The sequence below is a fragment of the Prionailurus bengalensis genome, chromosome X (genome assembly GCF_016509475.1).
Source record: "Prionailurus bengalensis isolate Pbe53 chromosome X, Fcat_Pben_1.1_paternal_pri, whole genome shotgun sequence".
In the NCBI taxonomy this organism is placed as follows: domain Eukaryota; kingdom Metazoa; phylum Chordata; class Mammalia; order Carnivora; family Felidae; genus Prionailurus; species Prionailurus bengalensis.
Window position 1 is genome coordinate 42,269,490 of NC_057361.1, and position 19,552 is coordinate 42,289,041.

The 19,552-nt window shown below is 39.7% G+C and overlaps 1 protein-coding gene across 6 annotated transcripts in view; it reads right to left on the minus strand.

Moving 5' to 3' along the window:
- The window catches only part of ZNF182 (zinc finger protein 182), a 36,911-nt gene extending 17,359 nt beyond the window's left edge, over window positions 1-19,552 (minus strand). For 2 of the 6 annotated variants that reach the window (XM_043571689.1, XM_043571685.1), the window contains exons 1-3: window positions 19,343-19,551; window positions 18,919-19,006; window positions 17,992-18,050 (exon numbers count right to left, since the gene is read on the minus strand). In XM_043571689.1, coding sequence (XP_043427624.1) covers window positions 17,992-18,006 — 15 coding nt within the window. In that variant the 5' untranslated portion in view covers window positions 18,007-18,050; window positions 18,919-19,006; window positions 19,343-19,551. Of the gene's footprint in view, window positions 1-17,991; window positions 18,051-18,898; window positions 19,007-19,342 lie in introns of all 6 variants that reach the window. The other 4 variants (XM_043571690.1, XM_043571686.1, XM_043571688.1 and 1 more) reach the window with 4 other exon arrangements.

The window sequence follows — 19,552 nt, forward strand, 5'->3', positions numbered from 1 at the left end:
ATGGGAGTTCCCATTTCAACAAATCGTGCTGGAACAATTGGATATAAATACGCAGAAAAAACCTCCAGTAAATACCTCCAATATATATAAAACTTAGACTCAAAATAGATCACAGACCTAATGCAAAATCTAAACCTATAAAATTTTGAGAAGAAAATATAGGAGAAAACCTTTTTAACATTAGGGTAGCCAAATATTTCTTAGGTGGGACAGTAAAATTCAAAGACACTGTTAAGAGAAGAAAAAGCCACAGAATGAAACAAAATATTTACAAATCACATTCTGGCCAAAAAAAAAAAAGTTATATTGAGAATACATAAAGAACTCTCAAAACTAAAAAAACGCAAAAGATATTAAGCCAAAACAGATATACAAATTACAAATAGGTACATATAAAGATACTTAACATCAGGAAACTGCAAAATAAAACCACAATGAGAGAGGAGTTCAAGATGGCCCTGTGGGAAGACCATGAAATCACCTCCTCCCATGGACACAACAAACTTCCAGCTATATGTGGAATAATTTTCCTCTAAAAGGACCTGAGAACTAGATGAACAGCACATCCATAACAAAAGACAAGGAGACACACTGAGAAGGGCAGGAGAGGCAATGACAGACCAGAGCCTTGCCTGGGAACCCACCCATCCCAGACGTGGTGACCCCACAATCAGAAGGGATCCCAAAACTATGGAACTCTACTCAAAGAGTAAAGGGATTGTGCCCCACTTCAGCAACCCCCAACCCTGGGGGCCAGCATCAGAAAAATAAGACCCCAACATGTCTAGTTTTGAAAACCAATGGGGATTAAGATCAGGAGAATCATAGTACTACAGGGAACATATAGATCCCACTCAAAGCAGCTGTCACAGAGGCAGGAACTTACAAGGACTTTATCTGGGGATGGAAGCACTGGACAATGGCATTTTAGCAATCTCATCCTAATTTGATGGTGATGAAACCAACAGGCACCATTTTTGGTGCTTACTAGCACCAGAGGCCATGCTCTGCCCACCCCATGCCATAACTGGGCTGGATTAGCACCCCATGCACCCTGCATAGTGCCCAACCCACAACAGGGCTGGGCTAGCACCCCAAGCACCATGCAACCTTCGCAGAGACCAAGCCACAGGAATGACAGGTGAAGCATCCTAAGCCCCATTCTCCCTGCTCAGTGGCCAAGATGCAAACAGGCCAGGTCAGTGACCCATCCCCACCTTCCCACATAGTGGCTAAGCTGTGAATGGATAGGGTGAGTGCCATGAGCCCTGCCCTCCCCATGCAGAGACCAAGCCACAATGGATGGGCTAACAGCTTGAATCCCACTCTCCCCATGAAGCAAGCAGTCCAGTCACAACAAAGCCAGGCAAGTGCTCTGAGTCCTGACCTCCCCACACAGCAGCTATGGCCGGCCTTATCAGAGCCAGCATGCACATGCAGCCCACACAAGAGATACCCACAGAGTGCCAGACTCTGGTGGCCAAGGGAGAATTCTGGGCCACATGGAACATTTCCTACACAAGACTGCTCCTTCAAGACTGAGGGAGGTAGCTGTTTTACCTAATATATACAGACAAACGCAAAGAGACATGCAAAACGAAGAGACAGAGGAATATGTTCCAAACCAAAGAAGAAGGCAAATCCTCAGAAAAAGACCTTAATGAAATAGAGATTAGCAACCTACCCAATAAAGAATTCTAAGTGATGGTCGTAAAGATACTCACTGATCTCAGGAGAAGAATGGATGAACACAGTAAGAACTTCAACAAAAAGAAAAAAATATATAAGTACCAAACAGAAGTTATAACTAAACTGAAAAATACACTAGAGGGGTTCAAAAGTTGAATGAATGAAATGGAAGCACAAATCAGAGGACCATAAGACAAAGCAATGGAAAACAGTCAGAAAGAGCAGCAAGGTAAAAAAGAACTAAAAGTAAGGATATCTTAAAGGACCACAGGCACAACATTAAGCAGAATAATATTTGCATTGTAAGAGTTCCAGAAGGAGAAGAGAAAAAGGATCATAGAATTTCTTGAAGAAATAGTGGCTGAAAACTTCCCTAACCTGGGGAAGGATACAGACATTCAAGTTCAAGAAGCCCAGAGAGTTCAAATTAAGATGAACCCAAAGAAAAACACACCAGGACACATTATAATTATAATGGTAGAAGTTAAGGATAGTGAGAAAATATTTTTTTTAGGTTTATTTATTTAGAGAGAGAGAGAGAGAGAGAGAGAGAGCGTGCATGCGTGTGCACAAGCCAGGAAGGGGCAGAGAGAGAAGGAGAAAGAGAGAATCCCAAGCAGGCTCTACACTGTCAGCACAGAGCCCGATGTGGGGATCAAACCCACAAACCATGAGATCATGACCCAAGCCGAAACAAGAGTCAAAGGCTCAACCGACTGAGCCACCCAGGCACCCCAAGGATAACAAGAAAATCTTAAAAGCAGTAAGAGAAAAGCAACAATACTATGTACAAAGGAGACCCCATAAGGTTTTTAGACTTTTCAGCAGAAACTTTGCAAACCAAAAAGGAGTGGGGTGACATATTTAAAGTACTAAAAGGGGAAAAAGTGCCAACCAGGAATTCTCTACCCATCAAGGTTATCATTCAAAATTGAAGGAGAGATTAAGAGTTTTCCAGATAAGCAAAATCTAACAGAGTTCATCACCACTAAACTGGCCTTACAAGAAATGTTAAAGGGACTTCTCTAAGCTAAGAAGAAAAGGCACTAATTAATTTTAAAATACATACGAAAGTGAAAATAGAAAAGGTAGGTAAAAATTAAAGGTAGTAGATCAACCACTTATAAAGCAAGTATGAAGGGTAAAAGACAGAAGTGGTAAAATTAATTGAAAATAAAACAGTTAAGGGATACATAAAATAAAAAGTAAACCGTATCATCAAAAATCTAAAATGTAGGAGGGAGGAGTAAAAATTTAAAGCTTTGGGGGCGCCTGGGTGGCGCAGTCGGTTAAGCGTCCGACTTCAGCCAGGTCATGATCTCGCGTTCCGTGAGTTCAAGCCCCGCGTCAGGCTCTGGGCTGATGGCTCAGAGCCTGGAGCCTGTTTCCGATTCTATGTCTCCCTCTCTCTCTGCCCCTCCCCCGTTCATGCTCTGTCTCTCTCTGTCCCAAAAATAAATAAAACGTTGAAAAAAAAATTAAAAAAAATTTAAAGCTTTGGAATGTGTTCAAAATTAATTTACTGTCAATTCAAAAATGAGTTACATACATGTTATATGTGAACCGAACAGTAACCACAAAGAAAAAAATTACAGTAAATACATAGAAAGGAATCTAAACATAACACTATAGAAGACAAACCATAAGGGAAGAAAAAGAAGAAACAGAGGGGAACTACAACAGCCAGAAAACAATTAACAAAATGGCAATAAGTACATATCTATCAATAATTAAATGTAAATGGACTAAATGCTCCAATCAAAAAACAAAGGGTGGATGGATGGGAAAAAAGCCCTTTTATAGGCTACGCACAAGAGACTCACTTCAAACCTAAGGACACACACAGACTAAAAGTAGAGGGGCACCTGGGTGGCTCAGTTGGTTAAGCTTCCGACTTCGGCCCAAGTCATGATCTCGCAGTTCATGAGTTCAAGCCCCGTGTGAGGCTCCGTACTGACAACTCAGAGCCTGGAGCCTACTTCAGAGTCTATGTATCCCCCCCTCTCTCTGCCCCTACCCTGTTAGTGCTCGCTTGCTCTCTCTCTCTCGCTCTCAAAAATAAACATTAAAATTAAAAAAAAAAGAAAGTAAAGGGATAGAAAAGGATATATCATGTAAGTGGAAATGAAAAGAGAGCTGGGATAGGAATACTTGTATCAGAAAAATTAGACTTTAAAACAAAGACCATAACAAAAGACAAAGAAGGGTACTACATAATGATAAAGGGGTTGATCTAACAAGATGATATGACATTTGTAAATATGTATGAACTGAATATAGGAGCACCTAAATATATAAAGCAAATATTAACAGCAATAAAGAGATAAATAGACAGCAATACAATAATAGTAGGGGATTTTAACACCTCACTTAAATCAATGGAGAGATCATCCAGACAAAAAAAAATCAAAAAGAAAACATTGGCCTTAAACAACACACTAGACCAGAGGGACTTAATAGATATATACAGAACACCGCATCCAAAAACAGGAGATGGGGCGCCTACGTGGCTCAGTCGGTTATGCATCCTACTTCGGCTCAGGTCATGATCTCACAGTTCGTGGTTTCAAGCCCCACGTCAGGCTCTGTGCTGACAGTTCAGAGACTCAAGCCTGCTTCGGATCCATCCTGTGTTCATTCTCTTTGTCTCTCTCTCTCTTTCTGTCTCTCTCTCAAAAATAAATAAACATTAAAAAAACAGGAGAATACACATTTTTCTTGAGTGCACAGGGAACATTCTCCAGGATGGACTACGTGTTAGATCACAAAACAAGTCAATAAGTTTAACAAGACTGAAATCATATCAAGCATCTTTTCCACAACTGTATGAAACTAAAAATCAATTACAAGAAACAACTGGAAAAACACAAACATGGAGACCAAACAACATGCTATTAACCAATGAATGAATCAAAAAAAAAAATCAAAAGATAACATGAGACAAATGAAAATGGAAACACAATGTTCCAAAATCTTTGGGACACAGCAAAAGCAGTTCTGAGAGAAGTTCATAGCAATACAGGTCTACCTCAGGAAACAAGAAAAACATCAAATAAACAATCTGTCTTAATGCTTAAGGAAATAAAGAAAGAACAAAGCCCAAAGTTAGTATTAGAAGGGAAAGAATAAAGATCAGAACAGAAATAAATGAAATAGACACTAAAAAAAAAAATAGAAAGGATGAATGAAAGTAAGAGATGGTTCTTTGAAAAAGTAAACAAAATGAACAAGCTTTTAGCCAGACTCAAGAAAAGAGAGCCCAAATAATAAAATCATAAACAAATGAGAAATTAAAACTGATACCACAGAAATACAAAGGAAAAGAGAATACAATAAACAGTTATATACTACCAATTAGACAACCTAGAAAAAATGGACAAATTCCTAGAAACATATAATCTTCTAAGACTAAATCATGAAGAAATAGAAAATCTGAATAGACCAATTATTAACAATGAAATTGAATCAGTAATCAAAAACTCCCAATAAACAAAAGTCCAGGTCAAGTTGGCTTCCTCAAATTATTCCAACTCTTGAAGAGGAAGGAACACTTTCAAACTCACTTTACAAGGCCAGCATTACCCTGATACCAAAACCAAAGACACTACAAAAAAATTACAGGCCAATATCCCTGCTGAACATAGATGCAAAAGTCCTCAACTAAGTATTAGCAAACCGAATTCAATGTCAATAATAACATGTAAAGGATCATACCCCATGACCAAGTGGGATTCATTCCAGGCATACAAGAATGGTTCAACATCCAAAAATCAATGAGATACACCAAAAAAAGCATTTGACAAATTTCAACATCCATTTATGATAAAAACCCCCAACAAAGTGGATATGCAGAGAAGGTATCTCAACACAATAAAGGCCATATATGACAAGCCCACACCTAATTTCATACTCAACAGTGAAAAGCTGAAAGCCTTTACTCTAAGATCAGAAACAACCCAAGGATGTCTACTCACCACTTTTATTCAAAAGAATACTGGAAGGCCTAGCCACAGTAATTACACAGAAAAAAAAAAGAAATAAAAGGCATCTAAATAGGAAGAAGTAAAACTGTCACTATTTGCAAATGACATGCTATTACATTAAAAACCCTAAAGACACCACCAAATAATTACTCAAATAAATTCAGTAAAGTTGTAGGACACAAAATTAATAATCAGAAATCTGTTGTGTTTCTATACACTAAAAACAAACTATCAGAAAGCCATATTAAGAAAACAACCAGATTTGGGGCGCCTGGGTGGCGCAGTCGGTTAAGCGTCCAACTTCAGCCAGGTCACAATCTCGCGGTCCGGGAGTTCGAGCCCCGCGTCAGGCTCTGGGCTGATGGCTCAGAGCCTGGAGCCTGCTTCCGATTCTGTGTCTCCCTCTCTCTCTGCCCCTCCCCCGTTCATGCTCTGTCTCTCTCTGTCCCAAAAATAAATAAACGTTGAAAAAAAAATTTAAAAAAAAAAAAGAAAACAACCAGATTTACAAGTGCATCAAAAGGAACAAAATACCTAGGAATAAACAAGGTAAGGCCATGGCCAGAGATTTAAGCAAAACAGATATAAGTAACATGCCTGATGGATAATTTAAAGAACAATCAGATGGGGGCGCCGGGGTGGCTTGGTTGGTTAGGCGTCTGACCTCGGCTCAGGTCATGATCTCACGGTCCGTGAGTTCGAGCCCCTCGTCGGGCTCTGTGCTGACAGCTCAGAGCCTGGAGCCTGTTTCAGATTCTGTGTCTCCCTCTCTCTCTGCCCCTCTCCTGTTCATGCTCTGTCTCTCTCTGTCTCAAAAATAAATAAACGTTAAAAAAAAAATAAAAAAATAAAGAACAATCATACGGATACTCACTGGGCTTGAGAAAAAAATAGAAGACATCAGTGAGATGCTTACCAAAGAGATAAAAGAGTGAAAAACAAATCAATCAGAGATGAAGAATGCAATAAATGAGATCAGAAACACGCCTGGTGCAATGAACAGCAGGTTAGAAGAAACAGAAAAACAAATTAGTGACCTAGAGGACAAACTAATGGAAAATAACAGAGCTGAAGAAAAGAAAGAGAAGAATTATGCAACACGAGAAATAGACTTAGGGATATCGGTGACTCCACCAAACATAACATTCGTATTATAGGAGTCCCAGAAGAGGAAGAAAGAGAAAAGGGGGCAGAAAACTTCTTTGAAGAAATAAGAGCCGAAAACTTCCCTAACCTGGGGAAGGAAACAGACATCCAGATCCACAAGGAACAGAGATATCCGATCAAAATCAACAAAGGTGGGCCAACAGCAAGACATATTGTAATTAAATGTGCAAAATATAGTGATGAAGAAAAAATCTTAAAAGTGGCAAGACAAAGTCTTAAGGGGTGCCTGGCTGGCTCAGTCAGTACAGCATGTGACTCTTGATCTTGGGGTTGTGGGTTTGAGCCCCAGGTTGGGTGTAGAGATTAGTCAAGAAATAAAATCATAAAAAAACAGTCCTTAACTTATAAGGGAAGACCCATAAGGCTACCTGCAGATTTATCAACAGAAACTTGGCAAACCAGGAGGGAGTGGCATAATATATTCAAATTGCTGAATGGAAAAATCTGTTGCCAAGAATACTCTATCCAGCAAGGCTATCCTTCAGAATAGAGAGAAAAAGAATTTCCTGAACAAACAAAAACTAAAGGAGCATGTGACCACTAAACCAGCCCTGCAAGAAATATTAAGGGGGAGTCTTTGAGTGGAAAGGAGAGAGAGACAAAAGTGACAGTACAGGGGTGCCTCGGTGGCTCAGTTAATCATTTGACTTTTTAACGTTTTTATTTATTTTTTAGAAAGACAAAGCGTGAGTGGGGGAGGGGCAGAGACAGAGGGAGACACAGAATCCAAAGGAGGCTCCAGGCTCTGAGCTGTCAGCACAGAACCTGACATGGGGCTCAAACTCATGAACCATGAGATCATGACCTGAGCCGAAGTTGGCCGCTTAACTGACTGAGCCACCCAGGCACCCCAATCATCCGACTCTTGATTTCAGCTCAGGTCATGCATGATCTTGCAGTTCCTGAGATTGAGCCCCACGTCAGGCTCTGTGCTGACAGCACAGAGCCTGCTTTAGATTCTCTCTCTCCCTCTCTGTCTCCCCCTCCCGGGTACATGTGCTCGCTCACCTTCTCTCAAAATAAATTAAAAAAAAAAAAACTTAAAAGGGGTGCCTGGGTGGCTCAGTCAGTTAAGTGTCCAACTTCGGCTCAGGTCATGATCTCACTGTTCGTGAGTTAGAGTGCCACGTCTGGCTCTGTGCTGACGGCTCAGAGCCCAGAGCCTGCTTCAGATTCTGTGTCTTCCACTCCCTTTGCCCCTTGCCCACTCACGCTTGGACTCTCTCTCAAAAATAAACAAACATTGGGGCGCCTGGGTGGCGCAGTCGGTTAAGTGTCCGACTTCAGCCAGGTCACGATCTCGCGGTCTGTGAGTTCGAGCCCCGCGTCGGGCTCTGGGCTGAAGGCTCAGAGCCTGGAGCCTGTTTCTGATTCTGTGTCTCCCTCTCTCTCTGCCCTTCCCCCGTTCATGCTCTGTCTCTCTCTGTCCCAAAAATAAATAAACGTTGAAAAAATAAATAAATAAAAATAAACAAACCTGTCTCTCTCTGTCCCAAAAATAAATAAACGTTGAAAAATAAATAAATAAAAATAAACAAACATTAACAAAATTAAATAAACAAAAAAATTCAAAAGTGACAGTATAAAGGCAGGAAATACAAAAGCAGTAAAAAATATTTCTGCATATTTCTGCAAAATCAGATCATTTCTGTAAAAATCAGTGAAGTAACTCAGACAAAAAAACGATATAAAATATAATAACATACCTAAAATGTGGGGAGGAGAAAAGAATGGGTTCAAACTGGAATGACCATCAATATATATTGCTATTTGCAGAAGATGTTATACACAAACCTAATGGTGACCATCTATCAAAGACCACTAATAACCATGAAAAGAATAAAAAGAAATCCAAATATATCACTAAAAGACAATGAGCAAAATGGGGGGCCTGGGTGCCTCAGTTGGTTAAGCATCCAACTTCAGCTCAGGTCATGATCTCACGGCTCGTGAGTTTGAGCCCTGCTTTGGGCTCTGTGCTGACAGCTCAGAGCCTGGAGCCCACTTCAGATTCTCTATCTCTCTCTCTGCCCCTCCCCTCCTCACACTCTGTCTCTCTCTCCTTCAAAATAAGTAAACATTAAAAAAAATTTTAAAGAAAATTAGCAAAACATGAGAGAAAGACAAGAAAGGACCAGAGAAAATCTCCAGAAACAACCACAAAACAAGTAATACAAATAAAATACATATCTACCAATAATTACTCTGAATGTAAATGGACCAGAAGGGAGTGGCATGATATATTCACAGTGCTGAATGGGAAAAATCTGCAGCCAAGAATATACTCTATCCAGCAAAGCTATCATTCAGAACAGAAGGAGAGATAAAGAGTTTTCCAGACAAACAAATATTAAAGAGTTTGTGACCAGTAAACATGCCCTGCAAGAAATACTAAAGGAGACACTTTGAGTGGAATGGAAAGGCCAAAAGTGACAAAGACCAGAAAGGAACAGAGAAAATCTCCAGAAATGATGACAAAACAAGAAATAAAATGGCAACAAATACATATCTATTAATAATTGCTCTGAATGTAAATGGACTAAAAACTCCAATCACAAAACATAGGGTATCAGAATGGATAAAAAAACAAGACCATCTATATGTTGCCTACAAGAGACTCATTTTATTTTTCACTTTTTGAAGATTTTATTTTCTCAGTAATCTCTACATCCAATGTGGGGCTTTAACTCACAACCCCAAGATCAAGAGTCACATGCTCTACCCACTGAGCCATCCAGGCACCCAATACAAGAGACTCATTTTATTTATTTTTTTAATCTTATTTTTGAGAGACAGAAAGACAGAGTGCAAGCAGGGGAGGAACAGAGGGAGAGGGAGACACAGAATCCGAAGCAGGCTCCAGGCTCTGAGCTGTCAGCACAAAGCCCAACATGGGGCTCAAACTCATGAACCGCGAGATCATGACCTGAGCCAAAGTCGGATGCTTAACCAACTGCTTACAGGAATTAATTGATAATAATACAAAATAGTAGGGAACTTTACCATCCCACTTACATCAAGGGATCATCTAAACGGAAAATAAATAAGGAAACAATGGTTTTGAATGACACACTGGACCAGATGGACTTAATGGATATACTCAGAACATACTATTCTAAAACAGCAGAATACACATTACTTTCAAGGGCACATGGGACATTCTCCAGAATAGATCACATATTAAGTCACAACACAGACCTCAACAAATACAAAAAGACTGAAATCATACCATTCATACTATGTGGTTCTCTGAAACACAACACCATGAAACTTGAAGTTAACCACAAGAAAAAATCTGGAAAGACCATAAATATATGGAGGTTAAACAATATGCTACCAAACAATGAATGGGTCAACAAGAAAATCAAAGAAAAAATTAAAAAATACATAAAACAAATGAAAATTCAAACACACTTCTCCAAAGCCTTTGGGATGCAGCAAAAGCTGTCCTAAGAAGTAAGTATGCAAAAATACAGGCCTACCTCAAGAAGCAAGAAAACTCTCAAATAAACAACCTACCCTTACACATAAAGGAGCTAGAAAAAGAACAAATGAAGCCTATCACCAGCAGAGGGAAGGAAATAATAGAGATTAGAACAGAAATAAATGATACAGAAACTTAAAAAATAATAGAACAGGGGAACCTGGGCAACTCAGTCAGTTAAGCATCCAACATTGGCTCAGGTCGTGATCTCAGTTTGTGAGTTCAAGCCCTGAGTTGGTCTCTGTGCTAACAGCTCAAAGCCTAGAGCCTGCTTCAGATTCTCTCTGCCCCTCCCCTGCTCACACTCTGTCTCTCTCTCCTTCAAAAATAAATAAACATTAAAAAAAATTTATCCAAGGGATACAGGTATGCTGTTTTGAAGGGGCACATGCACCCCAATGTTTATAGCAGCACTATCAACAATAGCCAAAGTATGGAAAGAGCCCAAATGTCCACTGATGGATGAATGGATAAAGATGTGGTGTATATATATACAATGGAGTATTACTTGGCAATCAAAAAGAATGAAATCTTGCCATTTGCAACTATGTGGATGGAACTGAAGGGTATTATGCTGAGTGAAATTAGTCAGAGAAAGACAAAAATCATATGACTTCACTCATATGAGGACTTTAAGAGACAAAACAGATGAACACAAGGGAAGGGAAACAAAAATAATATAAAAACAGGGAGGGGGACAAAACAGAAGAGACTCATAAATATGAACAAACTGAGGGTTACTGGAGGGGTTGTGTGAGGGGGGATGGGCTAAGTGGGTAAAGGGGAACTAAGGAATCTACAGCTGAAATCAGTGTTGTAGTATAAGCTAACTAATTTGGATATAAATTTTAAAAAATAAATAATTAAATTAAAAAAAAACAGAACAAATCACTGAAACCAGGAACTATTTCTTTGAAAAAAATTAATAAAATTGATAAACCTCTAGCCAGACTTATCAAAAAGAAAACAGAAAGGACACAAATAAAATCACAAATGAGAGACAACACAGAACAACCAACATCACAGAAATACAAGTAATTATAACAGAGTACTATGAAAAACTATATGCCAACTAACTGGACATCCTGGAAGAAACAGATCAATTCCTACAAACATATAAGCTACCAAAACCAAAACAGGAAGAAATAGAAAACTTGAACAGACTGATAACCAGCAAACAAACTGAATCAGTAATCAAAAAACTCCCAACAAACAAAAGTCCAGGGCCAGACAGCTTCATAGGCTAATTCTACCAAATATTTAGAGGCTTTTTAAAAAATTAATTGCCTAATTAAAGTTTATTTATTTATTTATTTATTTATTTATTTGGAGAAATGGAGAGAGAGCGAGCGAGAGAAAGCACAAGTGGCGGAGGGACAGAGAGCAAGGGGGAGAGAGAGAATCCCAAGCAGGCTCCACACTACCAGTGTGCAGCCAGACACAGGGCTTGAACTCATGAACCATGAGATCATGACCTGAGCCAAAATCAAGAGTAAGATGCTTAAATGACTGAGCCACCCAGGCTCCCCTATTTCCACCAAACATTTAAAGAAGGGTTTATGCCTATTCTTCTCAAACTATTCCAAAAAACAGAAAAGGAAGGGAACTTCCAAATTCATTCTATGAAGCCAGCATTACCCTGACACCAAAACCAGATAAGACACCACTAAAAAAGAACTACAGGCCAGGGGCACCTGGGTGGTTCAGTCAGTTAAGCATCTGACTGCGGCTCAGGTCATGATCTCACAGTTTGTGAGTTCAAGCCTTGCATCGGGTTCTGTGCTGACAGCTCAGAGCCTGGAGCCTGCTTCAGATTCTGTGTCTCCCTCTCTCTCCCCCTCCCCTGCTCATTCTCCCTCTCTCTCTCAAAAATAAATAAAGAAAAAAATGTAAAAATAAAATGAAATAAAAAATAAAAAAGAGTACAGGCCAACATTCCTGATGAACATGGAGGCAAAAATTATCAATAAAATACTACCAAACCAAATCTAAAAATACATGAAAAATATCATTCACCACAATCAAGTGGAATTTATTCCTGAGTTGCAATATTTGCAAATCAATCTACATGTTACAGCACATTAAGAAAAGAAAGGTTAAGGGGCATCTGGGTGGCTCAGTTGGTTAAGTGTCTGACTTCATCTCAGGTCACGATCTTGCAGTTCGTGGGTTTGGGCCCCACGTCTGGCTCTGTGATGACGGCTTGGAGTCTGGAGCCTGCTTTGGATTCTTTGTCTCCCTCTCTCTCTGCCCCTCCCCCAACTCATGCTCTGTTTCTCAAAAATAAATAAATGTTAAACATTTTTTAAAGAAAAGAAAAGAAAGGTTAAGAACCATATGATCATTTCAATAGATGCAGAAAGAGCATTTGACAAAATAAAACATCCATTCATGATGAAAACTCTCAGGAAAGTAGGTTTAGAGGGAACATACCTCAACATTATAAAGGCCATATATGAAAACCCCAAAGCTAACATCATACTCAATGGGGAAAAACTGAGACCTTTTCCTCTACAGTCAGGAACAAGACAGGGATGTCCACTCTCACCACTTTTATTCAACACAGTATTGGAAGTCCTAGCCACAGTAATCAGACAACAAAAAGAAATAAAAGGCATCCAAATCAGCAAGGAAGAAGTAAAATGTTCACTGTTTGCAGATGACAATATACCATACATAGAAAACCCAAAAGACTCCACCAAAAAATTGCTGGAACTGATAAGCAAGTTTAGTAAAGTTGCAGGATATAAAATCAACATACAGAAATCTGTTGCATTTATATATTCCAATAATGAAGCAGAACAGAAATTGAGCAATCAGTCCCATGTACAACTGCACCAAAAATAATAAGATATTTAGGAATAAACCTAACCAAAGAGGTGAAATATCTGTACTCTGAAAACTATAAAACACTGATAAACTAAAGATGACACAAAGAAATGGAAAGACATTCTGTACTCACAGATTGGAAGAACAAATATTGTTAAAATGTCTCTATTATCCAAAGGACAATCTACACGTTTAATGCAATCCGTATCAAAATACTAATACTAACGGCATTTTTCACAGAGCTAGAACAAACAATCCTAACATTTGTATGAAACCACAAAAGCCCCTAAACAGCCAAAGCAACCTTGAAAAAGAAAAGCAAAGCTGGAGGCATCACAATTCCAGACTTCAAGTTATATTACAAAGTGATCAAAACTGTGTGGTACTGGCACAAAAACAGACACACAGATCAATAGAACAGAATAGAACCCACAACTATATGGTCAATTAATCCTGGAGAAAGCAGGAAAGAATATCCAATAGGAAAAATAGTATCTCTCCAACAAATGGTGTTGGGAAAACTGGACAGCAATATGCAGAGGAATGACACCGGACCATTTTCTTATACCATACACAAAAATAAATTCAAAATGGATAAAAGACCAACTATAAGACCTGAAACCATATAAATCCTAGAAGTGAACACAGGCAGTAACTTCTCTGACATCTGCCACAGCAACTTCTTGCTAGATATGTCTCTGTGCCCAGGAACAAAAGCAAAAATAAGCCCCTGGGACTATACCAATATAAAAAGCTTCTGCACAGAAAAGAAAACAATCAACAAAACTAAGAGGCAACCTAGAGAATGGAAGAAGATATTTGCAAATGACATATCCAATAAAGGGTTATTGTCCAAAACATATAAAGAACTTATAAAACTCAACATCCAAAAACCAAATAATCCAATTAAAAATGGGCAGAAGAAATGAATAGACATTTTTCCAAAGAAGACATCCAGATGGCAAACAGACACATGAAGAGGCTCAACATCACTCCTCAAAACTACAATGAGGTTTCACCTCACACCTGCCATTATGGCTAAAATCAACAACACACGAAACAACAGGTGTTAGCCAGGAAGTGGAGAGAGGGGAACCCTCTTGCACTATTGGTGGGAATGCAAACAGGTGCAGCCACTTTGGAAAACAGCTATGGAGGCTCCTCAAAAGTTAAAAATAAAACTACCCTATGATCCAGCAATCACACTATTAGGTATTTACCCAAAGAATACAAAAATACTAATTCAAAGGGAAACATGCACCCTGATGTTTATAGCAGCATTACCTGCAAAAGCCAAATGATGGAAGCAGCTCAAGTGTCCATCAACTGATTAATAGAAAATGTGGTGTATACAATGGAGTACTACATGGCAATGAGAAAGAATGAAATATGGCCCTTTGTAGCAACATGGATGGAACTAGAGAGTGTGATGCTAAGTGAAATAAGCCATACAGAGAATGACAGATACCATATGGTTTCACTCTTACGTGGATCCTGAGAAACTTAACAGAAACCCATGGGGGAGGGGAAGGAAGAAAAAAAAAAAAAAGAGGTTAGAGTGGAAGAGAGCCAAAGCATAAGAGACTCTTAAAAACTGAGAACAAACTGAGGGTTGATGGGGGGTGGGAGGCAGGGGAGGGTGGGTGATGGGTATTGAGGAGGGCACCTTTTGGGATGAGCACTGGGTGTTATATAGAAACCAATTTGACAATAAACCTCATAAAAAAAATAAATAAATAAATAAAAACTTAAAAAAAAAAAAAAAAAGAAAATGTGGTGTATATATATACAATGGAATTTTACCCAGCCATTTAAAAGAATGAAATCCTGCCATTTGCAACGACATGGATGGAGCTAGAGAGTATTATGCTAAGTGAAGTAAGTCAGAGAGGGACAAATACCATATGATTTCACTTATGTGGAATTTAAAACACAAAACAAACATGCAAAGGGGAAAAAGAGAGAGTCAAGTCAAGAAACAGACTCTGAACTATTGAGAACAAACTGACGGTTACCAGATGGGAGGTGGGTGGGGGGGACGGGTTAAACAGGTGATGGAGATTAAGGAGGGTACTGGTTGGGATGAGCACAGGGTGTTGTATAGAAGTGTTGAAATACTATATTGTATACATGAAACTAACATTACACTGTATGTTAACTAACTGGAATTTGAATAAAAACTTTAAAAAAGTGTGGTACTGGCAGAGGGTTAGATCTATAAATCAACAGAACAGAGTCCAAAAACAGATCCACAAACACAGCCAATTTATTTATGACAAAACTGCAAACGCAATTCAAAAGAGAAAAATTATACTTTCAACAAATGGGGTTAGAACGAATGGAATTCCATATGCAAAATAATGACCCTCAACTTAATCCTCACACCTTATATAAAATTTAACACAGAAGAGATCACAGATCTAAATGGAAAACCAATAACTATGAAACTTATAGAAGAAACAGGAAAAAATCTTCACGACTTAGGATCCAACAAAGAATTATTTTTTAATGTTTATTTATTTATTTTGAGACAGACAGAGAGAGCAAGCAGGGGAGGGGCAGAGAGAGAATCCCAAGCAGGCTCTGCACTGTCGGCACAGAGCCTAATGCAGGGCTTGAACCCACAAACCCTGAGATCATGACCTGAGCCAAAATCAAGAGTCAGATGCTCAACCCAATGAGACACCCAGGCACCTCAGACCCAGCAAAGAATTCTTAAACGTGATGTTGAAATAACCGTGCGTGAAGGAAATAATTCATATATTGGCCATTTTCAAAATTAAAAATTCTTGCTCTGTGAATAACACTAAGCGAATGAAAAGACGTGGCTTGAAGAAATATAGACAAAATATTTACAAACGTATCTGACAAAGGACTTGTAAACAATATACATAAATAACTCTCCCCAATTTCAAGAGCGAGAAAACAATCCAATTTTAAAATGGGCAGATGACAAACTGAGGGTTGATGGGGGGTGGGAGGGAGGGGAGGGTGGGTGATGGGTATTGAGGAGGGCACCTTTTGGGATGAGCACTGGGTGTTGTATGGAAACCAATTTGACAATAAATTTCATATATTGAAAAAAAAATAAAATAAAAATAAATAAATAAAATCGGCAGATGACTTGATTGAACACTTCGCCAAAGAGGATATACAAAAAGTAAAGAAACATATAGAGGTCTTAAACATCATCAGCTATTAGTGAAACACAAATTAAAGGCATGATGAGACAATAACTATACTACTAGGATGACTAAAATTAAAAAGACTAACAATACCAGGGCGCCTAGATGGCTCAGTTGGCTACGTGTCCAACCCTTGATTTCAGCTCAGGTCACGATCAACCTGCTTGGGATTCTCTCTCTCCCTCTCTATGCCCCTCCCTCGCTCACGCTCGTGCTCTCTCAAAATAAATAAATAAACATTAAAAAAATACTGACAATACCAAGTGCTGGCAAAAATGTGAAGCAACTGGAATTCTTACACATTGCTGGTGAAAATGAAAAATGATTCAACTATTCTGGAAAACAATTTGGCAGATTCTTAAAACATTAAGCATACAGTTACCAAAAGACCCAGAAATCCAGTATTTATTCTAGAGAAATGAAAACATATGTGCACACAAAAACCTGTGTATGAATATTAAAGTGGCTTTACTCGTAATTGCCAAAACTGGAAATAATCCAAATGATTTTCAACAGGAGAATGGATAAATAAGCTATGGTACATCTATACCATGGAATACCACCCAGCAATAAAAAAGGAAAGAACTGACAACTTGTCTGAATCTCCAGGGAATTATGATGTGTAAAAATTTCCTCCGACTTAGGCTCAGGTCATGATCTCACAGTTTGTGGGTTCAAGCCCCGCATCAGACTCTGTGCGGACAGCTCGGAGCCTGGAGCCTGCTTCAGATTCTGTGTCTTCTCTCTCTGCCCCTCCACTACTCACTCTTACTCTCTCTCTCTCAAAAATAAACATTTAAAAATTTTTAAAAATTTTTTAAGTGAAAGAAAAACATTGGTTGGCTGTGACCACCTGTAGGACTTTGTCTCTTGGCTAAATGAGAATCCAAAGTCTGACCGATAAAATTACTTCAGAAAAATGATCTCAAGAAAATCAAGTTCCCTGACATATTTCATTCCCAAAGGATACTCTGACACCATGTCTCCAGCTCAGTGAGAAATGCTGTAAGAAATATCTGCAGGAGGGGCGCCTGGGTGGCTCAGTCGGTCAAGCATCCAACTTCAGCTCAGGTCATGATCTCACTGCTTATGGGTGTGAGTCCTGTGTCAGGCTCTGTGCTGACAGCTCGGAGCCTGGAGCCTGCTTCAGATTCTGTCTCTGTCTCTCTTCCCCTCCCCTGCTCACACTCTCTCTCTCTAATATAAATAAAAAATAAACATTAAAAAATTTAAAAAAAAAGAAATATCTGTAGGAAACCAGCGACTGCATTTATCACTAGGCTGTGGTTGAAGACAATTCCACCAACCACATGAAGACTCAGAAAAGAAATGCCTTGGAAGGCAAACACAGGAAACCTTTACTTCCCTGAGAACTCAGTGCACTCTCTCCTGAGGAGTAAGGTGAACCAGGTTCCTGGTTACGTTTCCCTCCGGCTGCCAGAAGCTCAAAGAGAAATCTGTAAGTCAATGTTAGTATCTGTCACACCCTAATGTCTACATTCTAACTTGGCCTTGCTGTCTCTCATTTTCCCTGATCCTAATGCTTATTTACAAATAATTTCCTATTTTAGGTCAGAGATTCCTAAGTATCTCATCACGTCCATGGTAAAAAAAAAAAAAAAAAAAAAAAAAGAGGAAGAAACAGCATACTTACCTGGGGTTTGGCCATTTCCTGCTTTTCTTGGGAAAAGGCAGAGATGTGTGAAAGCTGAGCTGGAAGAATGGAAAAGTGTACAGCATATGAGAGAACCCATAAGGTTTATATGTCCAGAATTATCTGCCTAGAAATTCCCCTCACACTAGCGGGGCATGAGGCCATTCTGTGGAAGTTTGGGCAACCATGTAGTTTTCAACAACCACCTGTGTATTCTTGACTCTCTTCCTCACATGAGCATCTAACACAAAAGGGTTTTTTTTTCTATATATACTTGTGTACTGACCCAGAAATTGTAATTCTAGGCATTCTACCTAATGAAACAATGCATCACAACTTCTCTGTAAGTACCTTCACCTCAGCACTGACTTTCTGAATGCCGAAGTTAATCCTGTGACTCCTAATAAGCGATTAGTAAGGAAATACAAGGAGTGAAATGTTACAGACCTATTAAAAATGTTGTATGGAACTGTATGCTTTAGTATTTGTATATTTCTCTGTACGTATATCTAAATTAAGTTTTTTAAATGTTAGAGAATAAATTTTTAAGCTGAATCACAGTAAACTTCTAAATGAAAATAAGGTAGGTTATAAAATTGCAGGAACCCATTTCAAACAGTTAAAAGTTTAAAAACGCACACCCCGAATACCCACTAAAAACTTGCTAAGAATGGACCGGACATTTAAATGCAGGGGGATAAAAATCAATTCCTTTTGATTTTCTTTTCTTCTATTTTTAATTAATCTGTAATTCAAATGTGTTAGTACTTATCATACACCAAGTAAAATGAACTCTTAAAAACTATCATCCCCATAACGTTTTAAGCCCCATGATCCCCCCAAACCCCGCGGCACCAGGCCTCGCCCACCCCAACCCCCAAGCCCCGAAGTGAGTGCACTCAGGTACCTCTTCCTTCTCCTCCTCACCTCACTGGGGCCGGCTTGCCCAGGAGCCAGAAGGAAGCCTTCGGGTGCAGATTCACTTCGGCTGGAGCATTCACACCAGGCCCCTACGCTGGGGTGTGGGAGAGGGGAGAGGGGAGAGGAAAAGGTGGGGCGCGCCGAAGGAGGCGCCTGATGAGGAGTGCGTAAGAACCCTTAGCGCAAATCACTGTGCCGGAAAACGTGTAAAAGTCAACGTTTAATAAGCCCCATTCAACCCTGACTAGTCCCGTAACTTTGTCCACCATCATGCCCCAGAGACCTTCATTCAGTCTCCCATCACCCCACAACTCCCCGCATCAATGATCCTCCCAAATCCCCCTTCCTTCGTTCCTCCAGAACTCCCCATCACTTGGCCCATCACCCCTAGCACTCGCCCTCTCAACCCATCCCCCCTCCTCTTTCTCACCCTCTCGACAATAGATTTTCTGCTCACTGCAGAGAAGACCATTACAAGAACTGGCCCTGAGCAACACTTCCGCTTCGGGACCGACTCGGGCTCCGCAGCCTACAGGGCTGCAGCAGGCTGGTGTGCGCACGCTCAGCGGGGTCTTTGAGCCCGCGTCAGCCAATAGTCACCACCAGGCCCCCTCCCGCCGGCGGGACGCGAAAGAGATGG